Below are 18,935 nucleotides of genomic sequence, written 5' to 3' on the forward strand. Positions count from 1 at the left end.
AAAACATATAGTGCAACATCACTAGTCTGGGTTTGTTACTTTTTAGTCTAATTTTTTTTTCAGTGAACATTTCTTACAGCAGTTATCACAGACTGCTGCAGAATTCACCCTCCCTTCAGCTTCCCCCCAAAATTCACAAAGTTACAAAATCAATTTGCAACCAGTTCATTGGATTTGGATCAGTTCTTCTATTATCAATACTGCCATCTCTAAGGTTTCACAAGAAGCTTCAAAGCATTCCTCTGCTGTGTAACTAATGCTGACCTACCTTCCCTTCAGAGGGCTCAAAACATCCAGCAGTCTCAGGGAGGGGCAGCAGCACTAAATCCCTGCACAACTGCTACTCTAGATAACATCCACAGAAGAGCATGGCCACAACAGAAAGAAAACACAACGATTCTGCAGATGGATTAAACTGCACTTCTCAATAAGCTTTACATTGTACTTCCCACATGATCCCCTCTAACCAGCTCAGGCAAATCACGAGTCTCCCAGTGCAATACACCACCAGAACAGATTAAATGATGAGCAAGGCTTACTCAGCGAGTGATTAGGCAGTTGAACAATTTTCCATATAATTCACTGCCAACCCTGTTAAACACACTCAGAAATACAGACAGCATCAGAAATGTCCATCCCATAGTAAGTGCATGGACTGGCAGGAAGAAGGGAGCGCTGGTAAAAATGACACCAGTCCAGGTATTGTGAAAGGACTGTGTTGTATACTGAGTACCACTCCTGAGAGTGAAGCAGTTTCAAGCAGCCAGCTGGTCTGCTCTGTCCTTGCTTGCACTCTTACCTTACTCCAACTGTGAGGTAAAGTACATTTGCTTCAACCTGAGTGAAAGATGAACACCAGTGGTGGCTTAACTGTTAGGGTCATATAGGTAAGCTGCTGAAACTTGACCACATTCAATTATTTCATCATTCCCTAAGAAGAAACACCTAACTTTGACTTGGAGGTCATCACCACCCCAATTAGCTCAGATGCATAAGCACACTGTGAGTGCAAGTAGTGATATGTATGCTCTGAAATTTTCACAGCTCTTCAGAAAAAATTCTCTTCCAGAGAGAGCTCAGGAGAGAATGTGGTTGAATAGCTGTTGAGCCAAAGAAGGCTCTGAGGAGGAGGTGGTGTCTGGGAGGAGTTGTTCCATCCTTCTCTGCCAGTTATTCGTGCCTCAAATGTGGACTGCTTTGGTAAACACATCTTCTGCCAGCTCCATCCACTCTGCCCAGCTTCCTAAGCACTCACATTTGGGCAAATGTTCTTCTGTCTTTGGAACAATCACTTGCACTCCCACACACACTTCCTTAGATGGAGTTTTCACATTTGATCAATGATAAGGTACAGAATAAAGGCATTTTAAAAGAGTACATGAAAATAAATATGTATTTATGCACACATACACACACAGGTGCACCAAGAAGCCTACCTGAATCTTGACAATGTCAGAATTCCTCCTTCTACCTTTTGGCAACTGAAAACCAAGAATTAATTTTCAGAACTCATGATCTCCTTTATCCCAAGCCTCCTCCTTCTGACTCTTAACACTGTCTTGCACTTTCTATCTTCTTGGCTCCACACAGAATCAAAAAGTCAGATTCAACACCTCCCAGTATGCTGGCACTTGCTGCACAGCTCTCACTGTAGCATTGATGTCACACACAGTACTTGATGACATTGAGGTCTTAACAGCACGTACTGCCCCACCATATTAGCTTTTGCTTCCTAAAAGCTTGCATAAATTGCTAATAAGAAAAATGGAAAACACATCCTGACATCACTGTCATGAAAGCAGGTCACAGGTGTGAGAATGCTCTGTTCACTTTTAACGATATTGCTGTGGGACCCACCAGAGTGACTAAGACAAATGACTGCAGTATTTCATTGAACTGTAGTGCAATTACTATTTATACATTTAGATGTTAAAAGCACAAATAAATCTGGTCATGTTAAGAATGAACAATGACTTTAACTCTGGACCTCACATATTGGAAAAGGCCATCCACCTCTTAAAACACAGAACCATTTAGACAATCACATTTCTTCTGATGATACTGTAGCTGCACTAGTAACAGCATCTGTTACAAAGCTCCTGGCAGTATGTTCACATAGTTTTCAGCTTAATAGTTTCCTCATTCTTCAGTTTCTTGGACCAACAACATATACGCAGGGGGTACAATTCCAAGCTTTCTGGTTTTGAAAATTTCAGCCTAAATGTTGTCAGTACAGAACACAGTAGCAGAGAACTTATAACACATTTTGCTCTGAAAATACCATATTTCACAATGATTACTTGAAGTTTAGCATGGGAGAAATGCTGTCAGGGCAACACCTTTTGCTGCAGCCATAAATATATCCACTTTCAAAAAAACCCAGAGCTTGCAAATTGTCAAAGGAAACTGAGACAGTACCTAAATTCACTAAAGATTTCAATCAGCCTAGAATCAAGTAACACTTTTTTAAGCAAAAAGTGGGAAATGTTTTAAACACAAAGAAATGTCAGACTTGTGACTCAACGCAGTGGGAAAAGCATGTTCTGCCTATGAATCAGGAGCATATGCAAGAGGAAACCACCAAATGAGAGAGGCCTGCTTTTTGTGTTGTCAAAGTTGGAAAAGTAGTATAGAGAGGGAAGAGAACTGCAAGAACTGTAAAACAGTTAAAATACTAACTGCCATAATTATGGCAAAAGGGTATTGTCCTCTGAGAAGTGGAATCCCAACCAACAAAAGACAGGTCTGCTAAATGAACACATTGTACATGGTGATGATCTGACTTCTTCAGAAGCCTGACTTGTCTTCAGAGTTCAGTTCTGGTTTGCAAAAACATTGAACCTCACTGGTGTCTCTGCAGATAAGCTCTGAACAGAAAGTATGGTATCACTCCAAGCACTATGAAATTACCAAAGCCAAGTTTCACAAACTGTTCACCCCACATTAATGCAGTCTTCCAAATATAAATTTCTCCATTGTCTCAGTTCTCCCTTTGTAAAATACAAGCAACATTAATCCAATTGCACCTCTCAGTAATGTTGCAGAGACTGATATAATAGTGGAAAAGTTCCATCTGTGTTTAAAGAAAAGAGAAAATAGGCAATTCTGGGTTCAAAAGAGATCTCGAGCAGCATGATAAGCCTATACAAGCCCAATCCAACTCTGTTAAGTTCAAGTATCTTGACATCAGCCTACATGGATATGGAACAGAGCTGTGCTTAAAGGCTTTCTGAAAACAGAACAGATCTATTAAAGAAGAGAGGCTGCGAAAAAACATTGCATGTTGGTATGTAACAACATAGCACACGCTTGCAAATACTCATAAACATGTAAGCTTAGTGCTGGCAGCTCTAGTTTCACTGTGCAACCTTGATAATGTTCTCCAAGTGTAGCAATTTCGAATATAAGAAGTAATAAATGAAAAAACAAACTAAAACTGTGAAAGAAAGACATACATAGAAACAAGTCACATTCCTTAAGTCACTGAGGAAGTCAAAGAAAAATATAACAAATTACTCAAGGTCAGTGCTGTCTTATTCTTTGAGCAATCTGGTGTAGTGGAAGGGAGTTGAAATTAGATGATCTTTAAGGTCTCTTCAAACACAAACCCTTTTATGATTTCATGGATGCTTTTGTTGCTGAGTGACAATTAATTCTTAGCAGGTAGTAACAGCAACACTTTCCTGCTTGCCCTTTTTTACAAGGAGAATTCTGATGAATTTATTTCAGGTTTAATTCTTGCTGATGTGCATCCAGTGTACTGATACTGCTGAGTTTTGTTCCTTGACTTCTTAAAAAAAACCCACTTAGAAAACAAAGTAACTGACCAAGGACTGCCTTTTCTAGAAGAGAGATGGCTTAATAGATTGGTTACTCCTCAACAAAGAACTATCTGTATCATCTAAAATTCCCTTTCTGCCAGCAGCTATAAATGTGTGGAAGGGAGAAAGCAAGAAGCCAAACACTGAGAACCACAGACTTCCTAAGCTGGCAGGATATGCTGATTTACCACAGTTGTGAGTAACACTGGCTGCTGAGTAAATAATTTCAACTTAAAACAAAGGTATTCCTTCATTGCGCTTCAGTAACAGAGCATTTCGCCTGCCAAAACCTTATTCTTAGCTTATGAAGATAAACCTCACCACAGAAGCTGGCTCTTACAAAATGTGAAAAAAACTGGTTGAAATTCAGAGAAATTCAAAGTTAGGCAAAATACAAGAATCAACCAATCAGGAGGGCTGAAAAAAATGCAAAATAAAAAGAATGGAATAGTCCCAGCAAAAAAAAAAAAAACAACCAAGCATTGGCATTTCTGAAGAATAATGTAGAAGGAGGTGCTTTGTAGCACATACCAAATTCCAAAGGGAATCCATGAAGATTTGCTATTTCTCTTGGGGTAAAGTACCTCAGTTTTAGTGTTGACAATTTCATAAGCTTCTCTTCTTCTGGTAAGTTGTCAATATGCTTAAACACTGATTCAAGCTATGAAGAATATAAAAAACAAGAGATATGACTGATGCAGGCCAAATATGTAAAATTTACAGTCACATCTTAATAGAATATTTCCTTAATTATCAAAGTGACAAAGACAATAGCATGTTTTGCTTGAAAGTGTCATTCATACTCTATTTTTGCAGCCAGCATCTCAACACATGGACTTGCAAGAAAGAAATCAATGTTGCCATGAGGATGTTCATAATTTGTTCCTCCAGTTCCAAGCTATACCAATACTTAATGGGGCAATCAAAGAACAAACATTTGTTAATGGCAAAGGACAGTGACTCAGTATAACTCAACAGCAGACCATTCATACAAATTAAGTTGTATGGATGCAGCTGTTTTAATACACTTGCTTTGAGATTATTCTGAATTCCTGAGCTGCATTCTTTCTATGTTTAGAAATGCCCTATAATATTAGTGACCAGCACAGAAGTGCAGGAGGCAGGGCTTGTGTACAAAACAGGCTTTGTGAAAAATATCTTTGAATGCTGATTCACCAGTACATTTATTATCTTCCCCAATACCTAAACACCACTTGGTCATGAACTTAGTATCAACAGTAGAACTTTTCAAAATACTCTTCCCACATAAACCGTAAGTTTGAAATTCAAACATGTTAAACATCTGACAATATTTACTGAATCATCTGTGTACAAAAAACGGCCCTCGATTCACAACACTGCGCTGTAGGTTCTCCACAGAACCAGTCATTTCTAATGTTTTCACATGCCCCCACAAAACCTCTGTATGACATGACACATAATAAAATAACTGCAACTCATATTCTCCTCACAGAGAGACACAGATATAATTTTGGCCTAAACAAACTGCTATTTAGGAACACAAAGTAAGCCAATTGGAAACTCAGTTGCCATAAAATGTACATTTGAAAGATTTTTTCTTATAATATTCAGAATAACAAAGGAGAAGACAAAAACCCCAAGCTTTAAAACAAGTCTAGAGTTTTAAAACAAGTCATTCTAATATGTTAGACTACACACTTACCTCTACGTCTACTGCTGTCTGCAGAACTGAGCCTGTCCCTTCTACATAGTGTCCATACCTCAACAACGACAAAAACAATCTCAAATTAATATTTTCACTGGATTTCATAGTACTGTCAACTGCAAAGATGCAGGGAGGTTACTTAGGTTCCTTTGCCTTGATTAACAAACAGCCTCCTGGACAGATAAAGCAAAAGGCCTTGTTATAAACACTGCTAACCCCTGGAGTGCAGTACCCTCTGAATGTGCACTCTGGGGATGAGTCTACACTCAGTGCACAAGGGTTCATCCACACTAGTGCCTTATATATGGCAATTACATAAAGCCAAGGAACTCAAGCATAGGACCACCAAAAAGAGCCATCTACATTGCCTAAAACAATTTTACATAAAAGGCAAAGTATGTTAAAGGTCAAATGGTCCCAGGGGTTCAAATTAGCTCTCCTTATTCAAAGGAGGACCACTAGTGTGAGCCTTCAGCTTTCATGTCAAAGCATTAGGAACAAAGTGGTTCAGTCAGGTTTAATTTTTGGTTGCTTGTGGATTTTCCACTGAAGGAAAGCAGATGGCCAGGCATCTATGCGGAGCAGTAGAAGAAAGAACGAAGAAGAAAAAAATTAAATCCAAGTAAACAGTAAGCAAACTTACATTCTGAAACCTATGATAGCTGCTCTGCATGCCTTGTGGTTGATTGCATAACAAATTGTTTACTCCGAAGTCTCTTTAAGGCTGTCATTTAAATATAATTATGGACTTTCAGAAACATGCTCTATTGGTCTAACTATGGCAGTTTGAACATTCTGAACAGAAAGTGACTGAGTGAAGACAACAGATGGCTTTGCACTGTGGAACAACTTCAGAAGATCCCCAGCGTTAGAGGGATGTGGTCTGCATCAACTGTTAACAGATACTATTCTCTAGTTTTATCTGTACAACTGTAAGGACAATTATAAAGGTCTTTTGTTCCACTTGGGACCCATTCCTAAAGCATGGCAGAAGTTATGTTTCAAGCCTTTCTAATTCCACAGTGAATAAAAGAATACTCTCCCTTCAGCACAAGACAAAATGACCCAGCATGGCTCAATCTTGAGTATTTCATCCTCAGCTGAAAAAGCTACAATTAGTTCTGCCAATAACAGCCAGAGCAGCACTCATTTTAAAACAAAGTGGTTACAAATCTTCCTCAAGATCAGAAGACCTAAACACTGTTACAGATTAAATACATATGGAATTTAACTGTGTTGTAAATACATCATCTTTAGCTGGTTAGTCGCATTCCGGAAATTCCCTAACACCAAGTTTAACAATGTAATGCACACACAGCACTGAGGAATCCTCGTCTTCCTCTTATATAGCATCTGGTAATATTTCAGTTTAATATAACTGAGCCAAAACAAATAATTGAGGTAAATTTCTAAGTGGTATTGAAGAGTTTTATTCAGAGAAATAAATGCTCCTGTCTAAATAACTGGCACTAGAGTACAGAACTCCTTCCCTTCCCCTCCCCCTCCCCTCCCCCCAAAAATCCAGTTGGTGTCCATGTGGTTTGATGGCCATGTGTGTATGTGCATGTGTGTGTTGGTGCTTTAACACAAATGTGGGCATATGGCTAATGTAATGCTAGCTGGATTGTTATTAATTATTATTGAAGCTGCTGACTACAGGAAAGTTAACATTCCTACCTCAGACCCAGAACATAATTAAATTTTGTCACAGTAAAAAAATTATGTATTGATTTTCTGACATTTCATTCCAAGTTATAATGAAAGAAGTTGGCTTAAGAAATTACAGTCTTCAATTTTCATCTGTTTCAAGATTCCCTCCCTCCTTCATTTCTGTAAGCTTTAAAAAAAGTCTTTTCATTTCATACGTGTATTTTTTATGGTTATATTGTGTCCTGTATTATGACTGACAAAAAGTAATTTCCACAAAGCGAGAAAGCTCTTCTGTAATTGATATTTACGCTATTTTGAAAGGTATCACTTCTCTTGTCAATAGCATATCAAAAATTTTAAGTATGTCCAGAATGATTGTAACTAGGGAAGTTAGATATAATTTTCATTTCCTCTGTCCTTTAAAATAGTCAATTTCCTCTCAAAACTTCAGTCACCACAAACATACTCCAAAGAGAAACCACGGTGTTGGTAGTCTCATGAAACTGAGCAATCATTCACTAAGTGCCCAGGAATTCAGTGTCAGAAGGGCACGCAGAATTACGTGCTTGATCTCTCACGCATCACAGGCCATTACACTTTGCTGTATACTCCACCAAAGCCTTTCAGAAGACATACTGATATAGCCAAAATCACTGATGAATTATCAGTGTTTGAAGTCCCTGAATTAGCAAGGACTGGAGAAGGCATACCCAGATTATTTCCATCACTAAACCTTGCCAGAAATATGTGAAAACCAAAGAGAAAAGAGGGAAATTTTTCTCCCACTCTCAAAGCTGATGGTCAGTGTGACTTAGAAGAAAGACACCAGACAAGCATGGCAGCAGAGGGATTCTCTGTACTACTTGGAGTGCTGTTCCACCCCATTCAGGGGTCTTTTTCCTAAATGTCAAGCTTCAGAGAAACATAAAAACAAAACTTCTGGAATAGATACAGCAGGGACTTATTCTTGGCCTCAGAAAGTGACTTCGATGAGATGTAATTATAAATCTTCTCTTAATGCAAAGCTGTAAATGAGATGATTACATTGAGAAACATGTTGGCAACCTTCCTTCCCAAAGGCTCTTGAAAAAGGGAACAAAGATGGTAAATCAGACAGAACTACCACCACAACTACCTCCATGTCAGCAGAGGGTTAAGAGTCATGTTCCCCTGGTGTCAGATTTCCCACCACTACATACAGAGACTTTATATTAACTACTCAGGAGCCTCCTTCAGTGTCATTTTGATAAACGTGACCACAAGCTACCATGACGTGTTCTAGTGAAACCACAAGTGGGCAATTAATTTCAATGACACTTAAGGCACAGATAAGACACATGAGACACCATTCTGGCTAAGGGGTTTTTATGACCATTCTAGTTAAGAAAGAGATTCCAGAAGATGATGACTCTCCCACAACTCAAAAGAATGAGGGCAGAAAAAGCACATACATATATGTCAATGAGACCTTGGGGAAGGCCTTTCCCATTGCATAAATCTTGAACTTTTGAAATTCTTTTTCTTCTTTTTTATTGTCAAAAAAGTTAAAAATCAAAAAATCTGCAGGAATTCTGTCTATCTGGCAGCCTAATTTCTGGTAATTAAAAAAAAGTTACGATTAGCTTTAACTCATCATCCAAGCCATCTTATTGAAAGATTCAGTGAATTCAAAAAACCAATCCAATTAGAAAAATTTATCAGTATTAAAAATTCCAAAAAATTTCCAGGCTCCAACTGGAATGTTTCAATACAAATACATTCAGTGGAAAAGCTTCTCACCAGTTGTCCACAGAGTTTCAGAACACTCACCAACTTCCAGAAGTCAAACTTAAAATTGCATGGTACGAATCAGAAAACTACTAGACAGAAAAGCACTGATGTTCTGCTCCATCAAATATGATTTGTAATGCAGCAACCTAACTGGTTTCATGACAATCCACAGCTATTCTGATCTACATAGCTGAAAAATCCAAGAAATCAATAAAATGTACAGTGGAGACAGATTTAATGAGGAATGGATCTGTCATGCATGACACTTTGTAACTTCACTGAGCAATATAAAGCGATTCATTAATGAATCAGCACTATACCAGCCTACTGGAACCATATTTCCGCAGGGGTAATTAAGCTTCTGTGAAGGTCAACAACAAATGGCAACTGTCTTTTGTGAATGCCTTTTTGGAGTGGGCACATGATGTTCTGCCAGATAGATTCTCATGCTGGCATTCCACTGGATCAGCAAGCACACTATATAAGGAGATTTCTCTCAAAGGCCTAGAATTTTTTGATGAAACACCTCTCTGTGATTTTACAGGACACAAGTGAAAATACACTTAAAATTTCAGGACATGATTTAGCAAGACATTTTCTTGCAACTTACCCTTTTGTAAAGCATGTGGATCTCCGGCAGGTGGGTTTAACAATGTCTAACAAGAAAGCATAGCGCAATAAGGACTTTGGTGGTAAGAAATACTGACTCATTTCTTCATTTTCCTCTTCCAAGAAGTCTTTTAGCATTTGAATAGAGGAATCATTATCCTGATCACATTTCCTTTCCATTTCTTCTACTGTTTCAAGCTTAAATAGAAAGGCCCCTTTTGGTAAATTCTTCTTGCTGCTGCAATCTGGACCAATATTTGGATCCAGATTTTTCTCCTCAGGGGACAAAGAAAAACTGGTTTCACCCACTTTGTCGGCAACTTTTTCCTTGAGTAAATCTTCTGGATCCTGATCTGGGAATCTTGTCAATATCTAAGAAGAAAGTGTGACAAAAATAAAATTAAAGAACTGCATTTAATAAACAACTTGACATTCCACCATATGGCAAGTAAGAATTCCTTCAGAGATGCTCAGAATAAAGCAAGCAACCTTTTGATGTTATTTTCATGAAGATTTCAAAAGCAGTACCATCAGGATTTGTTGACCTATCACCAATGATGTCAGGAAAAACTACAAATAATTGCCTTTGCAAAAAGTCCTTTCCAAGTGTGTAAAAAATGGAGCAGGCCACTATCAGCATAGAAAACACATCTCCCAGCTGTTTAGAGCCATCTAAGCCATAGACATGCACATCAGTCCTTACAAAACTCAATATCCAGGCTGAAAAAAGGAGGCAGAATTTAACTTTTCTGTTGGTATCACTCAGTCCTCTTCTCCATTCATCAACACACACCACTAAACCAAAAACTTAACCTTCAATCTTCATCAAATGAAGCAAATTCAAATAACACGAATAGACTCACTTGGCCAGGAGACTGAAAGGAAAACGGTTCGTGGTGAAGCTTCGCAATTAGAAAATACCGCAGCCTAGAATTGGGAATGCCAAGCTGTAACCAAAATTCAGAAGCCTTTAGTCCATGTGATGGGTAGAGAAAAAGTGGTCTACAGCATCATACAAGTTATCTGACATTACATGCAGTAACAGAACTACAACATACTAATATATTTTGTGACTTCAGAGATATCAGTATTGACAGAATCAGACTCAAAGAATGGTTCGTGTTGGAAGGGACCTTTACGGTCCTCTAGTTCAAAGGCCCCTCCTGTGGGGAGGGACACCTTTCACTAGATCAGGTTGCTCAGAGCCCCATCCAAACCGGCTTTGAACACTTCCAGGCATGGGGTATCCACAATTTCTCTGAGCAACCCGTTCCAGTGCCTCACCATCCTCATCATAAAGAGCTTCATCCTAATAGCTAATCTAAACCTACTCTTTTAGTTTTAATCCATTGCCCCTTGTCCTGTCACTACAGACTCTTGTAAAAAGTCCCTCTCTGTGCTTCTTTTAGTCTCCCTTCAGGTACTGGAAGGCTGCAATTAGGTCACCCTGAAGGATTCTTTTTTCCAGGGTATTCTCTAGGTATTAGTTGATAATACCTACATACTTTTAAGTTCCATACCTACGTGCTTCCAGAGAACCAAGTGAGCAATTATTCTTTGCATCTTGTAGCTTTTACTTTATAAATGAATATGAATGCGAACAAAATTTTATGTGGTGCAAGAAGAAAAATTTACATGCCTCACGATTTCTTGGGACAGATACTATCCGTTTTCTGTTAAAACCAAAAGGGTTTCTCTTTGCCTTTTTAAACAAGGAATTATAAGACACCTAACAATTTAATAAATCTACCACAACTGGTTTTCAAGCTACACTCTATCAGCTTCTTTCAAATATTTATGGTACTTCACTGATTCCAGTTAGTCTTGCACAATCTGAATCTCTCTCAAACTTTTTTTTAGTTGCCAGGGTAACATGGAAACAAAGCTCCTCCTCCCACAAGAAACAGTCACATTTTCTGTGCTGGGAAATTCAGAGGCACAGCACTTCTGAAGCAATGAGGCTCCTGCAGGGAAAACCACCTTCCTGGTTACAGTGTAAATTCATGCCTTCTTAAAAATATCAAATGGCAGCAAAGCAATATGGAACTAGGATCTGAATACAAACAGCAATATGATTATGCCAGTATGAGAAATCGGAAGTCATGTCAGATGGTTTTCTCATTCAAGTGTATCTTCAGCTTTGGGCATGACTTTCTTTTCTAATACAAAAGAGCATTTTCAAATGTTCTTGCACTCAGTGCACTTTGAACTATTAAATAATATTAGAGCAATTTTAGTACTCACACAAGTTGGAGATAAGAGAAATTCCTGATATTTAAATCCACATGTTGTTAGTGTTTGCAAAAGTTCATTTCTGAAAAGAATCAAAAAGCAATTTTTCCCTTCACAGAGTCTTTAGCCCCTTTGTTTATCCCAAATAAAAACAGATTAAATTCAACATCACATTTACCAAAGCATTCATTGAAATAATTGGGGAGCAAATTACCAATATGATGTCATCCATTTCTGAATTTGAGAGACAACGTACAAGTTCAGTGTTAGAGACTATTATACATTCAAAGGCACCTCACTCATACTACAGTGCAAATGCCTCTTCAAAAAATATCCCATCTCTAGCAGAGTAACTGTAGTGTGTCAACAAGGAAAGTAATCAGAGGGCAAGATACTCTCTTTATTTGGAATCATAAAACAGGAGATTAAAACCACTACAAATAGCTCACTACTTCCCTCTGCTCACATACACAGCACCAGTTAAGCCTAACAAAAAGGCTAAGTCATGGGATGACAAAAATCAGTGGCTTTGACTATAAAAGGGAGGTGGGACTGTAGTTTATAAACAATGGAAAAAGACTGTAAGGGAGACAATCTTAAAAAGACTTTTCTTTTGTATTCCATGCAGACTGCACTAGGCTGGAACTGTACAAAAGGCAGGAGCTGTGGCCTGTATCTGGCACTGTATGGGAGACTGCATCCCAGGTGTCCTAAGAGAAAACAAGCGTCCTAATTGGGGTGCTTTCTGAAGTACAGCTTGTCCCAAGCACTGGCCAGCAAGGCACAGCGTAGGGAATGCCAGGGTCTACAAGACAGGACCATGAACACTTAACCAGTGATAGAGCTGAGCATGACTCCCAGCTGCCTGCCAGATTTGCTAAGAGCATGATACGCAGGGTGGCTGTTCTCTTGGTTCTTTAAGGAATGCTATGGAAAGATCCTACTCTATTCCAGCAAGAGCTGAGAAGTAAGACTGCAACTCTCTCTCTCCTGCTTTGGTCACAAGAGAGGAGAGTGCTCCTGCTGTCGTAAGGTAACTGTAGTGACACTTTCCTCTTCCACATTTCAGACCAAGACTATATACAATCTTACTGTATCTCTGGACCATTTGATGGCAGCCCTGAAACAGGGATAATCCACTATCAACAAAGGTACTCAAGAAAGCCCCATGACTGTTCTGTGACCTTAACACAAGATACCAAAGATACTATGGGCTCCTGTCATTAAGCCCCTGAAACCTCTGAGTGTTACACCAATTGTTATTTTTCCTTGAAAACTAATACTGACCTTTGCTAAAGGAAACATGATCATCAAATCAAATCAAATCAAATCAAATCATCAAATGAAATTAAAAATAAAATACTGTTGCAATGTATTTTACCCACTTAGAGAAATAAACAGGTATCTAGCAAGTTCTTTTCACAACCTAAGATTTCAATTCCTGTCCCATCTCAAGCTACTTTGTTAACTCCCATTCTAGGAAATAAAAATCCCTTCTAAAGAATAAATCCCTACTCCTTCTAAAGAATATATCCTTTTTGCAAACTAAAACCTGCATATATTAATTAGAGTTTACCTTGCAGAAGAGGATTCAAATCCTTTAACATTTTCTAAAAGTAGGTATTTTGGAAGCTTCTGAAGCCTACAAGGAAAAAAAACCAAACAAATCAGAGTAACAAGATGTAAAACACAGTATATGCATCTACAGATTTCTTTAGCTACCAGAAAGATCAAAGTATTTCCACATCATGCTAGCTGTAAAGTTTAGCATCCTTAAAAAAACAAAACTGAATTAAAAATGTGGACTGCTGGTAAAAACCACAAACCCCACTTATATTCGGATGAACAGCTGTACCCTCTTGTACTCCATGCATGTACTTTTGAAAATGTTTATCACTGTTCATTTCCTAAAGCACAAGATTATTATTCAACAGATTAAGTGTGTAATAGGAAATAAAATTGTTGGGGGAACACCAACTGCTACTTAGCCATAAAACTGTTGTTTTCAAGTGCTTGTACCTGAAATAAATGTCAAAATGTCACATCAGCCTAACTGACAACACATCAGAACCAGCATTCATTCAACTGATTTAAGAAACACAACATGCTTAGAGTTCAAACTGCAGATATTCTCAATTTTCTATACTTGAATTTTATTTTCATAGGGGGAAGGGAAGGAGGTGTCTGAGCTTTAACAAGACCAGTGCAAAGCTCTGGAAATAGGCACATTCCAAAAGCAGCATATTAAATCTCTGGAGAAATGCACAGGCCCAAACTGTGCCAGGGACTGTTTCAACAATTTAGAAGCATAGATGATTCAGATTCAAGTCTCTGGGAACATTTTGTGGCACTGATTAATTCTCTAATAAGGCTAATGTAGACACAGAATATCTGTCACACACTGGGATTTCAGAACAACATACAGAAGCAGGATATTAATACTCCCAGACAGCAGCTCCATGCTTACTGAAGTTAGTGACTTTGGACTTCCATTGGAACAAATCACAGCAGAATTTGTTTTAGCACAGTTTTAATTACCACCAATTAAAGACATCACATGAATTAAAAGAACCAATGCATCTCATAAGAAACTAGAAAATGTACAAAAAACTATGCCAAATTTTAAAATAGTAAAAATAATAGTGAAAAAATAATACTAAACTGAAGAAAAAGCAACACCAGCCAAGTTCCTTGCAGAGGAATGGAGAATATATCTGCTGGTATGTCTACTCACACTCATCATCATTGCCTACTATGAAACTTCTTTTTCTGCAATGAATCCAGAGCACAGCCTGCAATGCAAGCTCTTATAGGGGATCGACAGATCACAAGGCAAGTAATCACTGTACAAAGAGGAACTGTTAAGTACTTGGCAGGTATTCACATTAAAAATGTTTCTGTAAAAGCAGCATTTGGATGTTTTAGCATTGGATTTCCCCAGGTTATGGCTTGGACACGATAAACAGACAGTATCTGGACCATTTGGGTTGGACTTTGTTTGTTGGCTGGGTGCTCCAACGGTTTCCCAGGTCTTTCCAGACCTTGAAATTGTCCTTTCCATTATCTCTTGTACTTGTCATCCCAGGCTATCTCTGAGCCTCATTTCAGCAATATGTCATTATAAAAGGCTGAACAAAAGGTAAGTACATCCAAGGGATGAGAAATTATTTTACAATTTTTATAAACTGCATGCATGCCATAGCAATTTAGAATGTAAAGGGATAACTCCTAAAACAAGAATTTCCTTTTTTGGGGGCTGAAGTACTCCATACTCAATGTCTCACAAATGTATCATATTCAAAAAACACACAAGCACTATCTTAGTAAAACACAAATCCACTGGAATTGAGAAACTCTACAGAAGCCATCATGTTGAACCTTCTAATGACTGCTTAGAGTAGGTGCTGCTTCAAGAACCCTCCCCAAGGAGATAAGGAACATTAGCAGGGTCTCCTGGGATGTTGAGATAAAAGTGAGACAGCCAAGCCCAGGTCCTTTGCATCGTCATGATAAAAATGTATATCCTGGAGTGTCTAAAGCTTTGGTTTTGAGAAGGAGAAGCTTCTGCTGTTTATCCAGCTAAGCCCACAGCAACTGGGAAACAATATTTCTGTATTAATGCACTACAATGTCCTAAAAGCAGCCAGCCTCTTAACCATGTCTCTGTTTAATGGAAAGGAATCTCCAGGTCAGGATTCCTTTAAGGATATGAAAGGTACTATTATTCTGACAAATTATTAACTTACACAGTATCTGCCAGGTTTTATTTATCATTTTAAAAGATCAGTTGGAAACCTGTGTTACATTTCCTGTTCCACAAAAGACATCTTTTGCAACATCTAAACAACCCACGTTCTCTCCCTAATTTTGTGTCCCTGCCAGAGGGGAGTAGTAATAACCATTCTTTTTACTCATGAATTGTCTAACTTACTGGGCTACAGAATCTGTGATTTGTTTTGTGTTCTCTGCCACAGATTTCTTACGTATGGCCCTGCCAAGTCACTCAGCCCTTCTGTGTCTGTGCTCTCTTTCTGCTTATGACAAGGGCAAAGGCACAGTTCCATTTAATGTTGTTGGCTGCACACAGTTTCTAGAAGAAGGATGAAGATGCTTTTCTCCCAGTGTTAACAGCAATTTGAAAGAAAGGCTTTTTTGTACTGGTTTCCTTCTGTGCTGAAACCATTCATGTAAAAAAAAAAAAGTAAAAGAAAAAGAGACACCAAACATCCCTTTGTCCTTCTCCAATCTTAAGAGCATGATGAACTATTAGAGGAATATATAGAGAACAGCTGTCCTAGTCTCCAGGTGAAGCAAGACTGCCATTAATACAAATAATTATGGCTGTTTTATTAGGAACTGGGATCTGACCAGGCAAAAAATGACATATGAATACAAAGACAAGGAAACTGTTCAGAAAATGCAGTGCTATTCAAATTCTTTAGTATTACTACTCAAAACAAGAGATTGTACTACAAACCAAAAATACACAATCGGCCTCAACATATCTAGAAGCAGCACCAAAAAGAACAAAGACTTTAAGAAAGAATGGAAGGGGTTGGAAGATGCATTGCATTGTACAGTCTATAATACATTTAAACTAACTTTCAAATGGTACATCTTCAAAAGATGACTGTATGTTGAATCTAAGCTTTTGTAACCTGGTATTTTAAAAAAATTCCATGTTTCCATGAGACCAGTAGGCAAACTATTATATAATCTACTCCAGCTTCTACATAAAATCAATGCAAATTTGATGTTGAACTGAAAAGAACTTTTTTTCATTTATCATATAGGCACTGTTTAAACAGACATGCAATGAAAAGGAAAACAGACAATGAAAGCATATGCAGCAACTATGAAGTGATTACAGCATTAGTAAAATACAAGCATTTGTAAGTTACATATGATCACGTGAAAACAAACACAGAATACAGCACAATACTAGTAGTATCCCTCTAAAACATTAATAGATGACTTGTCTCACTAAAACATAGAAGACCTAGTTACAACAAAACCTAGTTACAAAAGAGGCTTTAGAATTGAGGTAGAAGTCCATTTATACCTTGGGAGAATATCAAGGATATAGAGAAAGCTCTTTGTCCGTGGATCGGCTACATCACCTTGCAGGCCAATTCTAAGAAAGAATAAAGAAACACCTGCGTATTACTCAGAGCAGACTGACATTTTTCTACAGAATGCTGACACTTTGCTTTGAGTTTCAAAAGGGGAGTCTGCAAAAGCATCACATATAGACAGGAGGACCTGCTCACAGAGGCAGTGTCCTGAAAGATGCTCTAAGGAATGAAAGTCTGCCCCTGGAATCCATCAGCTCACAACAAGGTTAAAATTGAAGCATTCAGTAATGAAATCCACTGCCCAGTCTGCAAAGCCTTTAGCATTCTGGTCTTGTCCAGCAAAGCCTTTGAACATACTTGGCTCTGAAAGAACAAAAAAGCCCCACTGGGTTTCTGGGAATACCCTGCTATTTTGCACTGAATATATTAAATTATTTCTATTAATTAAAACCTCATTGTTCACCATTTAGTAGGATTGAGCCCCACGTGAATGACTTTGGAACCAATTTTGTAACATTAAACTGGACAGATTATGTAGGTTACAGAAATGATAATGGTTCCAGGCCTGAGTTTCCCTAGCTTATACTTGCACTAGCTCATAAAAAAAGAATAAAAACTTTGTAGAAGAGCATTACCATGTATCTAAATTAGTCATACACAGATTATTTTTTTCATCCTATTATAAAGAAAAGAATCTGAAGAAATTATTCCTATATACATCATAAGTTTACACTAATTCATTTGTATAGATCAGCACCACTTTACAGGGATTTCTTTTCAATCTTAGAACATTCAGTGAGATATACTTTCTTACACAATCAGTGCTACCACCATCAACAGACTTTTTTCATGAAGCTACTACTTTGCATGAGTGCAGTTACTAGAATCTTACCTCCACTGGTCACTGCTGTCAAATGATATGAATTACAAGCTGATCTGAGAAATAATATCTCAGTAAACTCAGTCCTTAATCAGCAAGGTATTTCTCTTCATCATCCACAAAATCATTTCAAAACCATTATCCTTCCAGTCTTGGCTAAAATAGAAATATTCTTAAGAATAAACTATCTGTGCGCATGTGCAATTTTCAAAGTACAAATAAAACCAGATTACATGCTTAAGTCTCATGAAGAACTGAGAAATTCCAATACTCCTTCTGGAGTTGCCCCAGGAAAATATTAGATTGATACCTAAAAGGAAAGGCAGCACTCCTAAACACTAAATTTCACTAGTAGAGGAACAATACAGTACACAAAATTGGTGCTGTAGGAAGCTTACTTAATTTAAACTGAATTAACATACACATATGCAAGAAACGCGATCAACAATTAAGATGCAAATTGCTGCATTTCTTTCATTTCAGTAATCGTGGTGAACAGAGCTACAACACATTTGCTTAGGAAGAGAAAGACACACAGATCACCCACACATAATGTCACTCTTGAAAACACTTCTCCTTTGACCGTACATAGCGCAACAACTGCACTTCTTTCCCAAGTGTGCGGTAACTACCTTGTAAATGGCTGACAGGGAGGACTCATCAAAATCATATCAAAAGATAATCTGTCAAACTCCTGCAGTGTTATGCCCTGAAAACAGAAAAAAACAGAAGAATGTTGAGTGTTGTGAACTGTATAAAACTCTCGAGTCATCTTTCAGATCAAACTACCCCTGTTATTGCCACTGTATGCAAAAAACTACCTCATATCCCATTTGACCTAGTAATTTCAAAATCTTTTCTACCTTGACAAACCATAAAATGTAAATATGCATTCACTGCTTTGAATATAAAACAAAACACTAATAAGGTAGTATTTATACATAATCTTGAGGTTTTTATCTGCTCATTCTTTGAGGCATGTAGTGTCTCTTTCAGTAGATACTGACCTGTTATTTCTCCCGAAAATAAAGTATCATTATTCAGATATGAAGCCTTTGTACATCAAAACCAGTGTTCACATGCTCAAAATATGTGAAAAAATATCTGAGAATAAAAGTAGCTCAAATGTAAACATGATAATTTTTACAGATCCAAACTATGGGTTTTCACTCTTAGGAGCTCACTGGCAATGCATCCTGTAAAGTTTTTTT

At 37.9% G+C, this 18,935-nt stretch overlaps 1 protein-coding gene across 12 annotated transcripts in view; it reads right to left on the reverse strand.

The window, feature by feature from the left end:
• The window catches only part of TRDMT1 (tRNA aspartic acid methyltransferase 1), a 41,896-nt gene that overhangs the window by 756 nt on the left and 22,205 nt on the right, over window positions 1-18,935 (reverse strand). For 5 of the 12 annotated variants that reach the window (XM_042044335.1, XM_042044333.1, XM_042044325.1 and 2 more), the window contains 8 exons: window positions 18,357-18,433; window positions 16,832-16,903; window positions 13,346-13,411; window positions 11,782-11,851; window positions 10,401-10,484; window positions 9,539-9,909; window positions 5,506-5,563; window positions 4,353-4,482 (listed from right to left, as the gene is read on the reverse strand). In XM_042044335.1, the coding sequence (XP_041900269.1) occupies window positions 4,353-4,482; window positions 5,506-5,563; window positions 9,539-9,909; window positions 10,401-10,484; window positions 11,782-11,851; window positions 13,346-13,411; window positions 16,832-16,903; window positions 18,357-18,394 (889 nt within the window). In that variant the 5' untranslated portion in view covers window positions 18,395-18,433. Of the gene's footprint in view, window positions 1-69; window positions 1,482-4,352; window positions 4,483-5,505; window positions 5,564-9,538; window positions 9,910-10,400; window positions 10,485-11,781; window positions 11,852-13,345; window positions 13,412-16,831; window positions 16,904-18,356; window positions 18,434-18,935 lie in introns of those variants that run through there. The other 7 variants (XR_006018692.1, XM_042044328.1, XM_042044327.1 and 4 more) reach the window with 7 other exon arrangements.

The sequence above is a fragment of the Corvus kubaryi genome, unplaced genomic scaffold (genome assembly GCF_017639235.1).
Source record: "Corvus kubaryi isolate FWS band 111438036 unplaced genomic scaffold, C.kubaryi_AGA036_p1.0 37398, whole genome shotgun sequence".
Taxonomy (NCBI): Eukaryota; Metazoa; Chordata; class Aves; order Passeriformes; family Corvidae; genus Corvus; species Corvus kubaryi.